This window comes from Thermobia domestica, chromosome 6 (assembly GCF_964235325.1).
Source record: "Thermobia domestica chromosome 6, izTheDome1.hap1.1, whole genome shotgun sequence".
Lineage (NCBI taxonomy): Eukaryota > Metazoa > Arthropoda > Insecta > Zygentoma > Lepismatidae > Thermobia > Thermobia domestica.
The window spans coordinates 147,164,784-147,182,288 of record NC_137459.1 but is presented as its reverse complement, the minus strand read 5'-3'; the positions used below and the strand labels follow the sequence as shown (position 1 = coordinate 147,182,288).

Here is a 17,505-nt window from a genome sequence, read left to right as displayed (position 1 = left end):
ATCTCTTTGTCTTAAAGCTGTGGGGAAGATCCGGAGAGTGGGCAAATGGGTCCCACATGTGCTGACCGAAAGACAGCAAGAAAATCGAAGAACCATTTGTCAGATGCTGCTCGCCAGATATCAACGTAAGTCATTTCTCCATCGGATAGTTACAGGGGATGAAAAGTGGATATATTTGCAAAATCCCAAGCATCGTAAATCATGGTTGAATTCAGGCAAACCATCGACATCCACTGCCAGACCAAATCGGTTTGGCAAGAAGACAATACTCTACGTGTAGTGCGATCAAAAAGGTGTCATCTATTATGGACTATTACAATCTGGTGAAACCATTAACACGGATCGCTACCAACAGCAAATGATCGCTTTACACCAAGCCATACGTGACCAACGACCGGAATATGCAAAAAGGCAACATCAAGTCATTCTGCTCCATGACAATGCCTCGTCACATACAGCAAAACGGGTCACGGATACCATCAAGGAGTTCGGTTGGGAAATACTAGCGCATGCGGCTTACTCACCAGATTTGGCCCCGTCCGATTACCATTTGTTCGCCTCATTGGGATATGCACTTGCCGGGCAACACTTCGAGTCGTATGGAACTACGACAATGGGTCGACGACTGGTTCGCTTCAAAGGAAGCAGTGTTTTTTTTTTTTTTTTTTTTGCGTGGCATTTATAAGCTTCCGGAGAGGTGGGAAAAATGTATCACTGCCAGTGGAGATTATTTTGAATAAAATGTGTTTGCTCATTGTCACATAACAGCAGTGTCATTTGCACAACAAGATTCCGGTTTCATACTTCTACATAGTCATTTTCAAAAGTCTGCGCATACTACTCATTTTTCAAAATCCCCCCCCCCCCAAAAAAGGCATGTATCCATCAAAACCCGATTTGGTGGACTTGCTGTGTAAAATAAACATAATTGCTCTTGTAAAGAAATAAAAACGTATGGTCCTGTTTCCACTGACGCGAGAGAAATTTATTGAGTATGTTTGCGTTGAATAAAACTCCGACCCTTAGCCCTGATAAGAGTTTTACAAATTCCAGACATTTGTTGAATTAATTTATCCAACTTTTGCGAAGCTATGCGAGTCTAGTAGCTCTGAAGAGCCTTCCAAAGACCTTTAATATTCGTTGGCATCTATTTACTGACTGCTCTGTCAAGTTCATCTTACAAGAGAGCGATGGGAAACAAATTCTGTGACTGTGGCAACTATTCTTCTTCTTGATGATGTAAGTATCTTCTTTGTATTGCATATAATTACTGCATAGCTTGAGAGAATGTTTGAAATGGTAATCCTGTTCTAACACACTGCCCGAAATACATGATTCTGATGGAATTCCATGCCTCACTCAATCGTTGTGAGACACATTTTTGTCCATCATTCCACTAATTTGAACTAAATTATCTACTTGATAGTCTGTAAATCATCCCCAAACAGTAATGTGACCTTCTTCGTGCCTTGCTGTAGGTATTACACGGTCGGGATGAAAGCGCTCTTCGGGACGACGACTCTAACTCTAACATTGGAAGTCGAAATGTTGGTATTTAGATTCGTTGGTTCAGAGAAACATGAAAATAACCTCTTCCATTTTCATCGTTCTGGCCGTTATTTTATTATATTTTATTTTATTGTCCCATGAGTATGTTTTTGCAATGTTTCTTGCTTGAAGGAATGGTTTCTTTACTGCAATCCTATCCCCAAGGCCATAGATCTGAAGGCATTGGGCCACCGTTCTATTTGATACGGATTGGAAATGGCTCTTCCATAGTTCTATTGGTTCTTCCGGGGGGGTTAACATCTATTCCATTTGCTTGTTCTTCCAGTGAGCTTCTCCTTAAGAAAAGTTGTTATTTTAGGAGGATTAGTGCGTTTCCGAGAAATATATACACCACTTTGTGACTATCTTTCAAGGATCTGACGCACTGCTCCACCCGATCGTTGAGCGATTTTCCGCAGAATGTCTCTCTTCTCTCAAAATAACCTATTCAGCACGTATTTCGACTCGTAGTTAACAGTCTGGTGCTTGGGGTCCCTGGTTCGATCCCAGATCGCGCCAAGTGAACTTTGTGGTAGACAAACACCGTGTGCGTGTGTTTCCTCGGGGTTCTCCCTTTTCCTCCCACTTTCTTCATTCCAAAATTCCATTCATTATTTCACCATCACCGTCTCCTTTAGCCTAACCGGCATAACCGTGGTACGTAAAACTCAAAAATTTCAATTTTTATTTTCGTAGTTAATAGTTTCTCTTCCGCATTTTATAGTATCTGGGTGTTCTTCACACTATTCAATTGACTCACGACAATGAAAACAGCAAAATCGCATGTTATAGATTTGCATCCAATTTTGCCCATATTACAACACGATTGAATAGCGCATACACAACTTTTCGTTGAAGTAAATAGACCACTAATGACGAAGGTTTACATACACTCCACTAGGTGTCGCTGAAACGATGCGTCATCAAACAACGCGTGACGTTTGTTGTTTGTTGATTAGGTAACTATTTATTGCCAAGCAGCTTTCCTCAATAAATTTGTCTCGATGTCAACAAGACCCTCAATCTTTATATCCTGATATGAAGAACGTTGTTTATTTTCAAAAACGAGTCCAATGAACATGTTTTTTTTAAATTTGCTTTGCTTTGATTTTCAGTTTAGCATTCCTTTCACCAGCGAGGCTATGTGAGACATGGACCTACAGCTTAACGTGGGAGCCGAACCACATGAGCTCCCGCCGGGAACCGAACCAAATAAAGGAAAATGTTATAAAAAATTCGTCTATAACGAGAAAAGCAAGTTTTTTTTTTTTTTAATTTTATAAGCTAAAATAAAGTTACTTATAGCGACCTTCAGCTTTGTACTTTTCTTTCATACTTAAAGAAAAAAACGAAAGAACAACTGCAGAAGTCAACTTGTTTATTAGTTACAATTTACTTTCTTTTCTGAATGAATACATGAAAACATATTTATTTCCTAAAGATTTTCAGTGTTTCTTTTAATGAGTACAGCAGTTAAAATTTGGAATCTTGAAAGATGAAAAACTTATAGTAAATACTTTTATAGTAGCCCTACTTATTTACATGAGGTAGTACCATGCAGGGCCGCCCACAAAGGGGATGTATGGCGCAAGCTGCGCCATTGAGAAAAATTTTGGGGGGGATTTTACTCTACTTTCGAACTAGCAATTTTACTGTCGGAATAGCATTAAAACATGATTTTGAGAAGCTAATTTCCAAAAATTTTCCGGGGTGAACCCCCGTACCCCCTGCTTCGATACTCTATGAATGAAGTACCGCGCAAGTAGCCGTATGAAAGGAAAGGTTGGTTCGTTTTAAGAGAGAAGGGCCACCCACAGGAGGGATGAATGGCGCAAGTTGTGCCATCGAGAAAAAAATTTGGGGGAATAAAAAAATTTGGGAAGAATTTTACTCTAATGTCGAATAAGTAATTTTGCTGTCGTCAGAATAACATTGGAACACGATGCGATTTTTTTTTAATCTCGAGAATGAATCCCCCCACCCCCTGCTTAGAAACTCTATGAATGAAGTACCGCGCAAGTTGCTATATGAAAGGATGGCGCCAAATTCTGGTGAACAACAGTTACAAACACTCAAGGAATCACTTTCAAATTTAGATTTGAAATTTGCCTATGTTGTCTGTTGAAAATTATAAAGCAGTTTGACATAATTGTGAGCTAGTGGTAACCATACAGACAAAAGCCAAGTTTCAAATCTAAATTTGAAGTGAGCCAGTGAGTATTTGTAACTGTTGGCCACCAGAACTTGGCGCCTATTTTTGTGATTTCAATTCTTGTTAAGGCCACTCGTACTTGGCTCTTTTACAGGAATGTTTTTTGTTGGATATCACTTCTTTTTGTAGACTAATTTCGAGGATAACATTTTCTTTTGGTATCAAACTCAATAACTTGTAACTTGCGTCTTACTTTTCATGTACTAGGGAATTATATCAATATTTTGTAAAGAAAAAAATAATACTACTAATTGTAAAAAAAAAAAAAAAAAAGAATACCAGTGCCATACACAGTGTGTAGAAGTTTTTATACCCTTCAATATCCTTATAGAACATATTTAGTATTGTACACTACCAAGACTACTAATAAAAGTAATGCCATTTTTTATAATTACTACTGCCCCTACTACTACCACAAGCATTCTATAATACTAACACAGGAATTAAAACAACAACAAAAATAACAATTACTAGTACTATAAAAACTACTGCTACACTGGGCAATTGCTTTTAGAGGACTTGAGTTTTGAGGAGGGAAGAGATTATTAGTTTTGGGGGGGAGTGCGCCATCAGCTTTGGGGGGGATGAGCACCCCTGGTACCATGTAAATTCAGAAAGTTATGAGAAAATTCTATATTACGTGTATGAAACTAATAAAACGTGGATATTATGATTTTACACAATCAGAAATAAATACTATGGAAAAGAGTACATTAAATTTTTCGAACACATTTTTCTAGAAATGAGAAATTGTTTGATTTGGAACTTTGTGTAACTATGTTTTTCATGGGACTTCTATTATATATATATATATATATAAAAAAACTTACTTTACAATGACGATGCTGAAAGAAGTCAAATAACTTTTTATGAAAGGCAACTTTTCTGGAAAACTTTCCGTTTCAAAATTTTCCGGAAAATTTTCATCACTAATCACTCTCAATCTTTTCACACACATCAATTTTACTGGCAACAACAGACGTGGATAGACGACAGTCACGAAATTCATCATTGAAAAATGTGCGACCAAATTGGAACTCGGAAAACCAATTGTACGCAGTCCTCTTGGATGGTGCCTTCTTTTCAAAAAAACAAATGAAGTCGCTTGATGTATTATTTTGATGTTAAACTACATTTCAAATTACAGAAACACTTCACGATAAATTTCCATTTCTCACACAGAGCTGGTTCAAACTGCTCTGAAAAATAAACGAATAGGCTTAAACAATCAATCAAAGCAATTTAAACATAGACAGCCATTTTTTCGAATTTTATAATAGCAGAACACTAGCACTATTGCTAGTTGTAATTTGTAGAAACTTTTTCAGCACCTATTGTATATTTAATCTGTCAGTGTGTCCGCCCGTCCGTGCGAGAGACAAGAGTCTCAAGAGCTACTTATGAATCACCCCTAACTTAGGTCACGATGTAGAGAGTCGAAAGTTAGTAATCGAATTGTTAATGGAGGCGATATTCAAACCGAAGGTGGTAGAAATCAACCTTTTCCGGTTTTTACGTTGATCACTACAGAGCACAAATGGTAATAAATAACGAGAAGCGGTTTCCTACAATAGATGAAGCATCCCAAGAATACATTTCATCTCCGTCCTTAATACTCTTCTAAAACTGGAAGTGCTAGAAATCTACTACAACTTCTGGTTTCAATTTTGATCAACATAGAGCAAAAACGGTAAGAGATAACGATATGCAGTTTTTTTTCAATCAACTAAGATCCCAAGAATATATATATTTTCTATCTCCGCTTTATCTCTGTACTAAGCAGGAAGCGGCAGAAACCAACCACTTCCAGTTTTAACGTAGATCGTTACATAGTAAAAACGATCTGCAATGAATTAAGCGATCTAAGAATATTTTTCATCTTTATTCTAATCCCTTTATTAAAATTTACAAGTGACAGAAAATCAACCTTTTCCGGTTATAACGGTGATCACTATAGATTAAAAACGGTAATAGAATCAATGTAATCTCTCTACTAAAAACCGGAAGAGAGCAGAAATGTGCTATCACTTCCGGTTTCAATAATAATGGAGAAACATCACACTATTCAAACCCAACTCCTTCACGAAGTGTTACTAAGCCTCGAGAAACATCATAAAGCATAAACTTCTTACTCTAAAACCATGTAGTTATACGCTATGACTTAATTTAACTGCAAACATTTATATCTTTCCGTGATTAAGTTGCCAGCACGAGTGTTTGGACGATGGAAGCATTTGCCCTGAATAAAAATCCTAATACTTGTTCGGATACCACTTTGAGCAGTAGATCCCGTCTCGTTTAGCCACGGAGGTGACAAGGAACGTCAAACTTATTTCAATCATATCAAACAACGTACAAAATGGGTTAGTTCTATTTCAAATAACGTTGGGGAAACGAATGCTAACAAAATAGGACACTCTTCGGGCACAATTTCTTAATAAAATGATTGATCATGACCTTGCTTTAAAAACCACTTATATCGTATCTACTATTTATACGGGAAGTGTTGTTATTCTGTCTCAAATAGTGTTGCAGAAATAAGCTTACAAATTAAGTTTTGCTCGCTCAGATCAATTGTAATAAGTTCTCTCTTTTCAGTACATAATTGTAGACAATTTTGGTGTTCTACTTTAAATGTAATGCAATTTTCTGCCATTCTTTCAGTTCTCGACTGCCCTCACAAGTCAGGGATTGCGTCAAATTTTATTTGTCAAACTGGACTGTAGTAACTCGGGAATGCCAATTTTTGTCCTCGAAGCACTGTCTTGAAGAAAATAAAGTAAAAGTGAACAATTATCATCTGAAAGGATTTGAAATTGATGAGGAAAGTTCCAATAAGAAAGTTTGGCAGAGGTAAGTTATGTAAAATGCTTGTGTAAATTAATTTACATAGAAGAATACACCTTTTGTGAATTCACCAGGTATAATCTTTAGTGAGTAGCTTGCAGTTTTGTTTTTAGACAACTAACTTTGTGTTTTCTATTTTTCTGCCAACTCTTAAAATATATTATTTTCTATTTAACTTTCCCAAAATTTGACAAGCATAAGCACAGGAAAAATGATGACATTAATAGAACTCTATTCTAACACAGACATATCTCACTATGGTTATAACTTTAACGTGGTATTTCAACAGCAAGAGCCCAATGTTGCTGTTAACAGTTATCCGGTGTTACCGGTTTGACACAGAGTTGGTGTTGAGTGGTGCGATAATAGGGTTGGTGCAGTTAAAGAACTAGGTGAATGAACGAAAGAGAGCACAAATAGGAATAGCACCACTGTGCTCTTTAACGTGTATCCTGTGCTATTAGTAACGCTTCAACTTGTATGGCGAAGTCATTGAGCTATATATATTGATAACTGTGCTATTTGACAGAGTTTAACTAAATCTTTTATTTGCTTAGAACAATGACTTAGCAAACGTATCACAACAGCTTCAAATTACTGTGCATCAGATAGCTATAGCTATATTGTAACTTTTAGTGTGCACATTGTCTTGTAGGGATATAAAAAATATCTAGGTAACTGACATTGAGAAGTTGTGTTATACTTTATTTCTATGAGCAAAACTTTACGCGATATATTTGACATTTATACGAACAACATATTATATTTAGGGGGGCGCGGTGGCTCAGTGGTAGAGCGTTCACCTCTGGCGCTTGGGGTCCCGGGTTCGATCCCAGCCCCCGCCAAGTGAACTTTGTGGTGGACAAACACCGTGCTCGTGGGTTTTCTCGGGGCTCTCCCGTTTCCTCCCACTTTCTTCATTCCACCATTTCACTCATCTCTCATAATCACCGTCTCCTTTAGCCTAACCGGCATAACTGTGGGACGTAAAACTCAAAGATTTCATTTCATTTCATTTTTTCATATTATATTTAGATAAATGGCTGTTGCTCATCATAACATTTATGCAAGTTCGAACGACCTGAAGCACCTGTCAGAGATATTTGTTTCAACATGCATTTAAAATAATAGTTAATTGAATGATGGAAGACAAAGTATTTACTTTCGAGTGACGACAGGAAAGAAGAAAGTATAGTGAAAGTATAGTAAAAAATTGAATTCGAGATTTCAAAGGATTTATACGTTTCATAACCCCTATAAATCGAAAAAGTGATTTTTGGATGTCTATCCGTCTGTTCGTACCGGCTTATATTTATTTGCCTACAGGCCGTACCGTTCAAGATATCTACGCCAAATTTTAAACAAAGTTCTCAAAAAATTCTCTAGAGGTGTTTTTGGAATAATTTGCCTACCCCAAAATTAAGAGTAGTTTATCGAAGGGTGAAAAAAGTAAAGAAAAGAAAAATCCACGAGGGAGTTATTTACTCTTGGGCGTATCTTTTTTTCGGAAGATTTTTTCAAAAAACGATTAACAAGGAATCCTATCCAACTCCTCGACGAGTATCGCACTGAAACTTTCACAAGTGGAAAGATGTTGAAAGATGGAAACATGCTTAATCCTACGATTCGAAACGTCGTATAACCCCTGAAAGTTATGTACTCTGGTCATACATGCCTTGGATGGAATATGAATCTGATACACTGGAACTTGTTTTCTCACGAAGAAAAATGTTGCAAACTTAAGATGATAATAGTCAGTAGTGATTGTGATTTCTGATACGCCATTTATGCGAATCGATGTCAAATTGAAAACGATATGCGATCCTAGGTTCAAAACGAACACGTTTACCCGATGGAGAAAAAGGATACGCTGAAAAAACAATACAAAATTAGCTGTCTATGAAAATTATCGACGGATCCTCCTTAGCACAACGGGTGTCAATTTGCTTTCAGCTCTTGTCCTGGTGGTTTTCTTAGGTGAATGTTTTGCAATGTGAAACTGTTTGTGTGACGAGCCACAATAGCTTTCGCAGTCACCTCAAATGCTAACCCATTTTCTCGACACTGTTTCACAATGCTTACGTACGAAAACAGCATGGAAAAGGGCCATTACGTAACCCTCCCAATACCGGTATATTTTCGGCGCCACTTGATAACACTCACGCACCTACAATTTCCGACCAACAAAATTTACATTACACGTGCGTAAAGCCTGTGTGTGTCAGTGTGTAAACTGATATCTGTTTTTATGTTCTTAAACTTGTTATCTTGGTATTTCATTCCATAAAAAACTCTTTAAAATGGCGATAAGCCAAGTGCATTTGACACCGCATTTCAGTATTTTCCTAGCCATTTTTCGATGCTCTTCTTTCGTTCAGGAAACGAGGTTGCCAAATCACAACACTATAGTCCATTGTGTTCCTCTTCCTCGCCGATTATATTTCATTTCTCGTAACTACTTACACATAATTATTGACACATACTTAATAACAATCGTAATGCATTTAATTAATAATAGTCATGTCCGTTTTAAGTATGTATACATTATATCACTGTTTTTATTGTTCATTTGCTCGAAGGAGCAAATGAATCCGTCCATGGACTTCTGTTACATGAAAAGAAGGTGAAATATAAAATTCGGGATAGGAACAGAGTCATAATGTATATTTCTTAAAATGTATTAAATTATCTTTGCCAATCTTGATCATGATTCAAATACTGAAAGAAATTCCAGTTTTACTAAATGACAGCGGACACAAGGTCACCATCTATCTCTTGAGTGAATGAAAAAACATACTGTTCCAGCAGTATCACTCTGTATTTAACTATGCATGTCTTCCAATATTGTGTATAAATTTAATTGTATACAGTTTTACATAACTTTCGTTTCTTGAGGTTTATATTGAAAGCTTAAAGAGTAGGGGGGGGGGAATCCAAACTTTTAATATCACTTGCTAATTGGAGTTCCGATATAATGAAGTCGTGGTATCGTAGGAATTCCTAAAGTACAGCTAGTTTTCCTATACTGCAACAAAATTAAGTTAAATAATAATCAAATTGAAAATAACTCATTTTATCTATGCTTATGCTTATGAACCAATTTTAAAACTTCAGAACAATTCGTAACTTCTCTAAAATTTGATTTCAAGCACTTTAATAATTGATGATGGTGAAAAGGTACGCAATTTTAAATTTATAATATTCTTTTCTTCTGTTTATGTAGACTTTTCTTGACAGGTATTTGCTACACTTTTTCTGACTCTGTAGGAATATGGAAACTATTTGGCAATTTGAAGTAGAATATTTATGAACGAAGATAAGATACTGAAGTAAAACTGTTATACAAGTGTTTGTTAAGTAAATCACAGCAAAAGAATAAATAACTTTATTTTCTAAGTGAACAATCTAAAACTTTCCTATCTATAAGTTTCTATTTAAGTTGAAGAATGATTCTATGTGGATTCTTTTTCCCTAATTAGATTTTGCCATTTTTCAGCGAGCCTGATGGAAGCAGATCGAACAGTTTGCATAAATCAGATAATGATGGAATACTTCCTTCTCTTCTTCGACAACATTCCTCTTCAGACAGTGAACATCAAAGGCTAAATGGAAGGCAGGTAAAAGAAAAATCTTCACACATAAAAAAACACATAGGTTTTTAAAACAATATCACCCATATATAGGAAAAAATATATATGTTGGTAAAAACAAGGAAATTTACTTGGGTATAGCTAATATTTTGATTTTATAAATAGTTTACTACATGTAGGGTACGGTCTTAGTACTTTGCCCTAAGGCAAGTTCTAGCCTGTTTACCTAGCTGTGATAGCGGAGCTATTAAGCTGAGTGCTAGGATAGAGTTACCGCTTTTTCTCCCACCTCTTCACTTCCCTCGTTCGCTTCTATTTTCCTGAAGATCTGCCCCGGGCTAAAGAAATGGTCTGGCGTCATATTTTGGCCAGTTGGAAATGACTTCTTTAGAATGACAGGATATGTACAGGAACATATATACAGTCAGCGACAAAAGTTCTTTCCGTTTGGTAAAATTAATTTGAGAAATAACACTGGAACGCACACCGTTTCAAAGAGTTTCAAGACTGGAACGTACACAAAATTACATTCTTTTTAATTTACTGAAAACTGTACTCAAATTTCCCTTCCATTTTTTGCCATTTTCAAAATTACTATATGATACCTTACATGTATATTTCAAATAAATACGTAACATGCACGTTTCAGTTAATAAGTCATAGTGATTTTTTAAATATTGAATTTATCATGTTTCTGCATGTATGATATGCAGGAAACTCACTTATTCCTTTTGGGATTTTAAAGGTAAGTTTTAGACTTTCAGTCAAGCAGCTACTGCATCATCAATATTCTAGGATCATGGTTCGTATCTCATTCTCTCCAAAATAAAACAACCTTTCAAACGGCACCATTCACATATCAGTATCATATACCTGAAAAGGGAAATTCTAGGGAAACGAGGAATTTTTCTGAAAAAAATTCCATTTTCAAAAGTTTAGACCCCTTTGGACCGGCTCTGTGTAAATGTACATATCTCAAAATCACTGAAAAAATACTAAGTGGCATACGCGATGCGTGTACAAAATATTAATCTTGAAAACTAAGAAGGAGAAAATGTTTACCAATGTGCGATGATTATCCCAAAGATAACCTAGAAATCTAAAAAAAAAAAAAAAAAAGAAAAGAAAAGAAAAAGACGTAAAAATTTCCCAACATCACTATATATCCTAGTAATTTGTTTAATACCTCATTCTCTTCAAAATAAAGCTATCTTCCTAGCGGTACCATTCGCATGTCCATATCATATAACTGTAAAGGGCAATTTGAGGAAAATTTGGATTTTTCTAAAAAAAAGCCCCTTTTTAAAAAGTTTAGGTCCCTCTGTAGGTACCTTCCCTCTGCTAACGTACATAACTCAGAATCACTTGAAAAATATTAAGTGGTGTACGCAATGCGAGTGAAAAATATCAATCTGATATCTGGAAAGCTAAGGAGGGGAAAATATTTCACTTTGGTATAACGAAAATAGAACATTTAATAATGCAGAAAATAAGATGAAAAAATACACTTATAAATAGAATATTAGATAAAGCAGATATTTTTACTTACTTTATGATGATGGTGTGTGCAGCTCCCTCCAGTAGACTCCGTCATTTGACAAACATACAGAGACTTGTATTCGCTGCAAATGTATATGATCCGTTTAAACTTTTTTTTTTTTTTTTTTTTTGTTCGGTTATACCAGGACTTGCAATTCCTTTGCTTTCGAGTTCTCACGATAGCAAGGCGAGCAACATCACGGATATCACTGAGGAATATACAACTGTGATGGACTAGCACTCCCAGCCTTCCCAAATTTTACAAGCTGTTCCACTAGAAGTTCCCGAAATTTATCATGGGACTTCACCTTTTCCTTCACCACACTGCTCACTACGAAGCAGTTAGCGATCACCACGTTGAGCATGTGAAAGAAGAATTTTATTGTCCATTTGATTGTTCTCCTCTTCATACTAAATGTTGTGGCCATTGAATTAGCTTTGTCAACATATTGCATACACCTATTATAGTCCAGAACTATCTAGAGTTTGGGACAGTTGTCATGCTGATGACGGAAATTCCTAGAGGCTGATGGAACATGTATGTTGGACAGCATGTGCATTTGTCTCTTATCCTATCAGTACTTGGCGGTCAGTTCACCTCCCTGGAACGATGTAATGCCAACTCTCTTTAGCCGCAAATGATTGCTGCTCGGATTTCAAATGACGCAAAGTCATCATCGAGAGCAGGTGAACTGAAAAAGTCTCCATATGGATCTGATGACCAACATATTTCAGCTCATCTGACAATTTTAGAACCAGTGTGTGTGACAAAGTGCTATTTACGTGTCACGTCTTCTAATTTCCCAAGTTAGACCTCCATTTTGTGAGTATGACCAACACCACCAGTGACTTGGAATATCTTTATTCCAAATCGCGTATGCGTTTTTGGTATATACTGTTTGAATGCAATCATTCGCTTGTACAAGAAATTACCTCATCGACAGATACACACATTGTCGGGTGGTATTCTTTCGAGAATTGGTTATTTATCTTGTCAAAGAAACGCCTGAATTTCCACAACCGATCATACGTTTCATAATTACGACCCGGTCTCTTGGTGTAATCCTTAAAGTGTATGCGTCTCAGAATAAAAAGGAATATATTCACTCTCATGGTATCGTGGTACTACGGAGTGAAATGAAATCCTTCGTATTCCAATAGTCTTTCAATTTGTTGTGCCTACACAAAAACCCTTGTCAGACATACACCGAGGAAGACACACAGATTCTCTAAAGAGAGAAGTGTCTTATAATACTGCAAACTTGCACGGCTAACAGATTCTTGGAAAAGCTGGCCTACATACAAGTTTGTCCGTTCCATCATCAGTCTAAGAATTTCCGTGGTACAAAGAAGGAAGAACAGACCAATTGGTCGCACATTTGCCTGATTGAGAGACCGGTTCTTCATCCCTAGTGTCCCAGTAAAGGTTAGGACTAAGGCTTCACCACATTTTCTCGACTCCCCTGATCAACTTCCATCCAAGATGCAGGCTGGGTGAGCCGTTTACTGGTTGAAGGTTGAGCGGTAGAGTCATCAGATGATACATCACTGTCCTCTCCTTCAGACAAATGCATCTTCGCATTTTCATCACCAACACCTTCCTCTCCCCCACTCACATACAAACCTTCTGCTTCTTGCAAACTTCCCTATCTTCCCTCTGCATCACTATCTCCCTCATGAAAACATAATTCATTCCCCACTTCGTCTTCGTTTTTGTCAAACCTCAGAAGAGGACCACGAATTTCAGATTCAAATAGAGACATAATGATAAATTTCGAAAATCACTCTAACAGGGGCGGAATCAGGACCGACTTCTGGGGGGGGGGGGCGGTGGATTGTCATACTGCTACTTAGAACTACTTTTAACAGTTTCAAACTCTGGGAGGGTTTTATTTATATATATAAAATAAAAAAAGTTTGCTCTTCTGGGGGGGGGGGGGGGCGATCGCCCCGATCACCCACCTGGATACACCACTGACTCTAACTGGAACTCAAACCAATTATCTACACCTCTCTTACTATAGCTCAAATCTCACAAGTCCTGCAATGCAAATTACAACGAACCTAAGCCACTGTAGAAAGTCAGGAACGAAATAGTAAGTCACTGAATATCTCACAAAAGCAACAAGACACAACTCTCAATATCAGCAACCGAACTGAACTGAACACCAAGAAAGAAAAAAAAAAAAAAAAACGTAAAAGAGGGTGGAAGGTGTGGTAAAGGAAAAGAGGTCCTTTGTAAAGCTATTTCATTATTTGCGGTGAAGGAAAAAACTCCAACAAATCACAAATGTTTTTATTTTTATTTTTTGCTAGAAAACGCATTAAACAATTAGCACATTGTATGTTAACCATAGAAATTGTATATTGTAAACAGTTGACTGTTATTACATACAATTTCATAAAACATACAATATAAATAAAGAAAATGTGTATTGAAGAATTATTACTATATCAGCTTTGATTAAATTAAACTTGCATACTGTTAACAGTTAACGTTTTTAGTAAAAAAAAAAAAAGTGTGTAAAACACACACACACACACAAAAAAAAAAAAAACACGTAAGTAGTTTTGAACAATTACTTCACCATTCATGACTCCAAAGAAATTTTATATTTTACACAGCTGTGTGGTTCTGAAAAACGATGTATAAACATATGAAACAAAAATAATGATACGAAAAAAAACATTTACGTTAGAACTGTTACATTATTTGTAACTACAGTAACAAAATGATGTCATACTTAAAACGGAAACACATGGTGTAAACACATATTCGTATTCATTGTCAGTGACAGCTTGTGGTGTATAATTTATTTGGTTTAACTTCATTTTAACAATAAACAGATAGGCCTATTTGTTTTCCACATATGATACTACGTTGTAGTGCACACCAGTGCAAAATGTTTGCTGGACAGCTGATAAAAAAAAATGGTGACAGAGCTTTTAAGAAAATATTGGTCTCACTCGTACCTGCAGAAGGGGAAAACATCACAATATTGATTATCACAAGATTAATTATGAATACTACCGCCCTCTTAATTGAATTTCGCACGCCTGACAAAGCGTTTCGGAGACAAATATCATTGTTTAATTTTAAGGTGGCCACAGAGGAAAGCGATATTTGAATAACACACAGTCGAATAGGTGTAGCAAATACATTTTATTTAGCCTATGAGAGGCGTGCCAAATGGGAGCCAACATGCAAGTTGTAAGATGTCATTACCCTTCACCCCTCCTCATAAATGCCCTTATCTTGTAAAATACGTACGTTTTGACCTCACCCTGTGTTGGGCACAAAAGAAAATATCCCGACATCAAAAATGAAGCGCTATCTCAAGAAAGGTTACTTCAAATTTTCCGCAAAATTTGTTCAATTTTGAACTTTTAACGCTCATAATTCAAACGTTCTTGTGATTGAGAAATTATCCGGTTACTTAATTGTTTCATATGTCAAAAGAAGTCGACTGAGCATAGTATCGATATGCAGTCAGAGTGATACCCTGCAACCTTCCCTAGTTAGGACACACCAAATAATTATGAATGTTTTAAGTGACAACCACTAATAGCAATAAATGCACACATTTCCTTCAACAAAACCTAATTTCTTTATATACTGAAGGCAAGAAATTCAAGTGAAGAATATAATGATTTTTTCTTATTTCTCATTGTCTAAAACTATTCAAGTAGTACGTGTGCAAGACTTAGTCTTGGTCTTGCACGAGTCTCACAGGATAGGTCTTGGTCTTGCACCTCTAATTCTTACTCTTGGTCTTAGTTTTGCATCAGGATCCCTAGTCTACGTCTTGGTCTTGCATGCAAAACCAAGATCAAGACTCTTGCGTTCATCACTAGTCCCAGGGCCCTTCCTTCCTTCTCAATTCCTTTCTTCCTCCCTAATTCTCCTGGTATCTTGATTTCCGAGGGAAGTCATTCCTCATAAGTGACAGGCTAAAATGGTCTCTGATGTCGAAAGCCCAGCAATCTAATTCCTAATGAGACTTAACAAAGCTCTCAAGGAAAAAGTTCGTTCGGGTCCAAGTCGGGTGACCGGGCAACCCAAACCCTTCCCACATAGCACACTACGTCCCTGGGATGTCCAATTTTGATCCCAATCATCCCATTCGGTTCCCGGAATTATCGGGACAATGAGAAGACATCCCATGGACGTCCTGTATGGGACGTCCTGAACTATTCCCATGTAGGATGTCCACGGGATGTCCCAGATGGGACAGGAGGTCCGAGGGAAAACCAATAGATATCCCTTTGTGGTCTCGTTGAATATCCCGTATCCCGGGATATTAGCGGACATCTGGATCTCCCGCGGAAATTCTGTGGATGTCCCGGGAGCACATTCGGATATCCCGGGATATCCCGTCGTCCGTTGCGGGCTCAGTCTCGGACATCCCGTGGACGTACTTGTGCTATGTGGGTTGGTGTTGCACGATTAATTCATCTTCCGAGAAAGTTGTATTTTTGAATTACCGCACACTTAGAGCAAAATTGGATAGTGCCCTGTCCTGCAACAACACCCAAAATATCAACCTGGATCTACTGAGGAAACAGGTAGTTTTGTAACATGCCTTGCTAGATGCCACCTGTTAATGTTCACTCTGTAAATATGAATGGCCAATACACTTTTCTTCTGGTAATACCCATCCACACATTAATCTTGGACGTGTCCCGTTCCCACTCGGACACCGAATTTGGTTGCTGAAGTTCCCAGATCTTATAATTGTGTCTATTGACTAACCCGCATGTGTAGAACGTGGCTTCATCACTAAACATAAACATTTCCATTAACCATCCGTAAAACGCTTGGTTTACGGATTATTGTTAGCTTCAACAAATCATTTAATTTAAAATATTGGTAAACAGTAGATAGGTTTTCTTATAAGTAATGTATGCAACATCCAAGTAGCACCAAATATCATGTACTAACAAATTTTAACTGATTATTAATTAGATAATAAATAAATAGGTTTTAAGAAATTGGCGAAAGTGGCGGAAAATGATTTGGATGTTTCTGATGTTTTGTAGAGGTAGAAATTAGAATAAATTTTCATTACTTTGATTTCCTATCAGGAACACTTGATGGTGTTATGTCCATTTTACAAAAGGAAATGCGACCAAATACGCCAAGTGCCTGAACCTCCTAAGGAACACAATGGAACAAGAATTCTAGTGGAATGTGTCAACTTCGAGTGAGTACATCAATTTCCTCCTTACACATTGTGCTAGTAATAATGAACATTGTTTGATTGTAGAAATGCATAAGACATGTTTACTTGTTATTGTAATTAGTTACTTTGCAATTTAATTGCTATTTAATACAAGGTGTTCAAAAATCTCGATTTGTTTCCTAAGGAATGAAAATTTAATCTATTTCATGTTGTTATGTAATAACTAACTAGGAGGTTCAATACCGAATTCACGAAAGCTCTCCATTGACTTCTGTTCTTTGCCAACTGAATCCAGTTTCTACTTTGTATTCCTATTTCTGCAATATCCTCCCATCTGCGCCTAGGTCCTCCTAATGGTCGTTTCTCGATTGGATTTCTACTTAAAACTTTGAAAGTGTTCCTACTTTCTTCCATTTTCCTTACATGTTCTGCCCACCTGAGCCTTCTAGACTTTATGGCCCTAACAATGTTTGGTAAACGGTATAAATTATGTTGCTAATCGTTATTAAGTTTTCGCCAGTCTCTATTCTCGTTCCTCTTGGGTCTGAACATTCGTCTCAGGATTTTATTCTTAAATACTTTCAAT

At 36.9% G+C, this 17,505-nt stretch overlaps 1 protein-coding gene across 1 annotated transcript in view; it reads left to right on the top strand.

Annotated features, from left to right (window-relative positions):
• The window catches only part of LOC145688251 (dedicator of cytokinesis protein 7-like), a 256,560-nt gene that overhangs the window by 41,473 nt on the left and 197,582 nt on the right, over positions 1-17,505 (top strand). Inside the window, exons 4-6 of the mRNA XM_081762205.1 lie at positions 6,425-6,613; positions 10,104-10,224; positions 16,822-16,940. Coding sequence (XP_081618331.1) covers positions 6,425-6,613; positions 10,104-10,224; positions 16,822-16,940 — 429 coding nt within the window. The remainder of the gene's footprint in view (positions 1-6,424; positions 6,614-10,103; positions 10,225-16,821; positions 16,941-17,505) is intronic.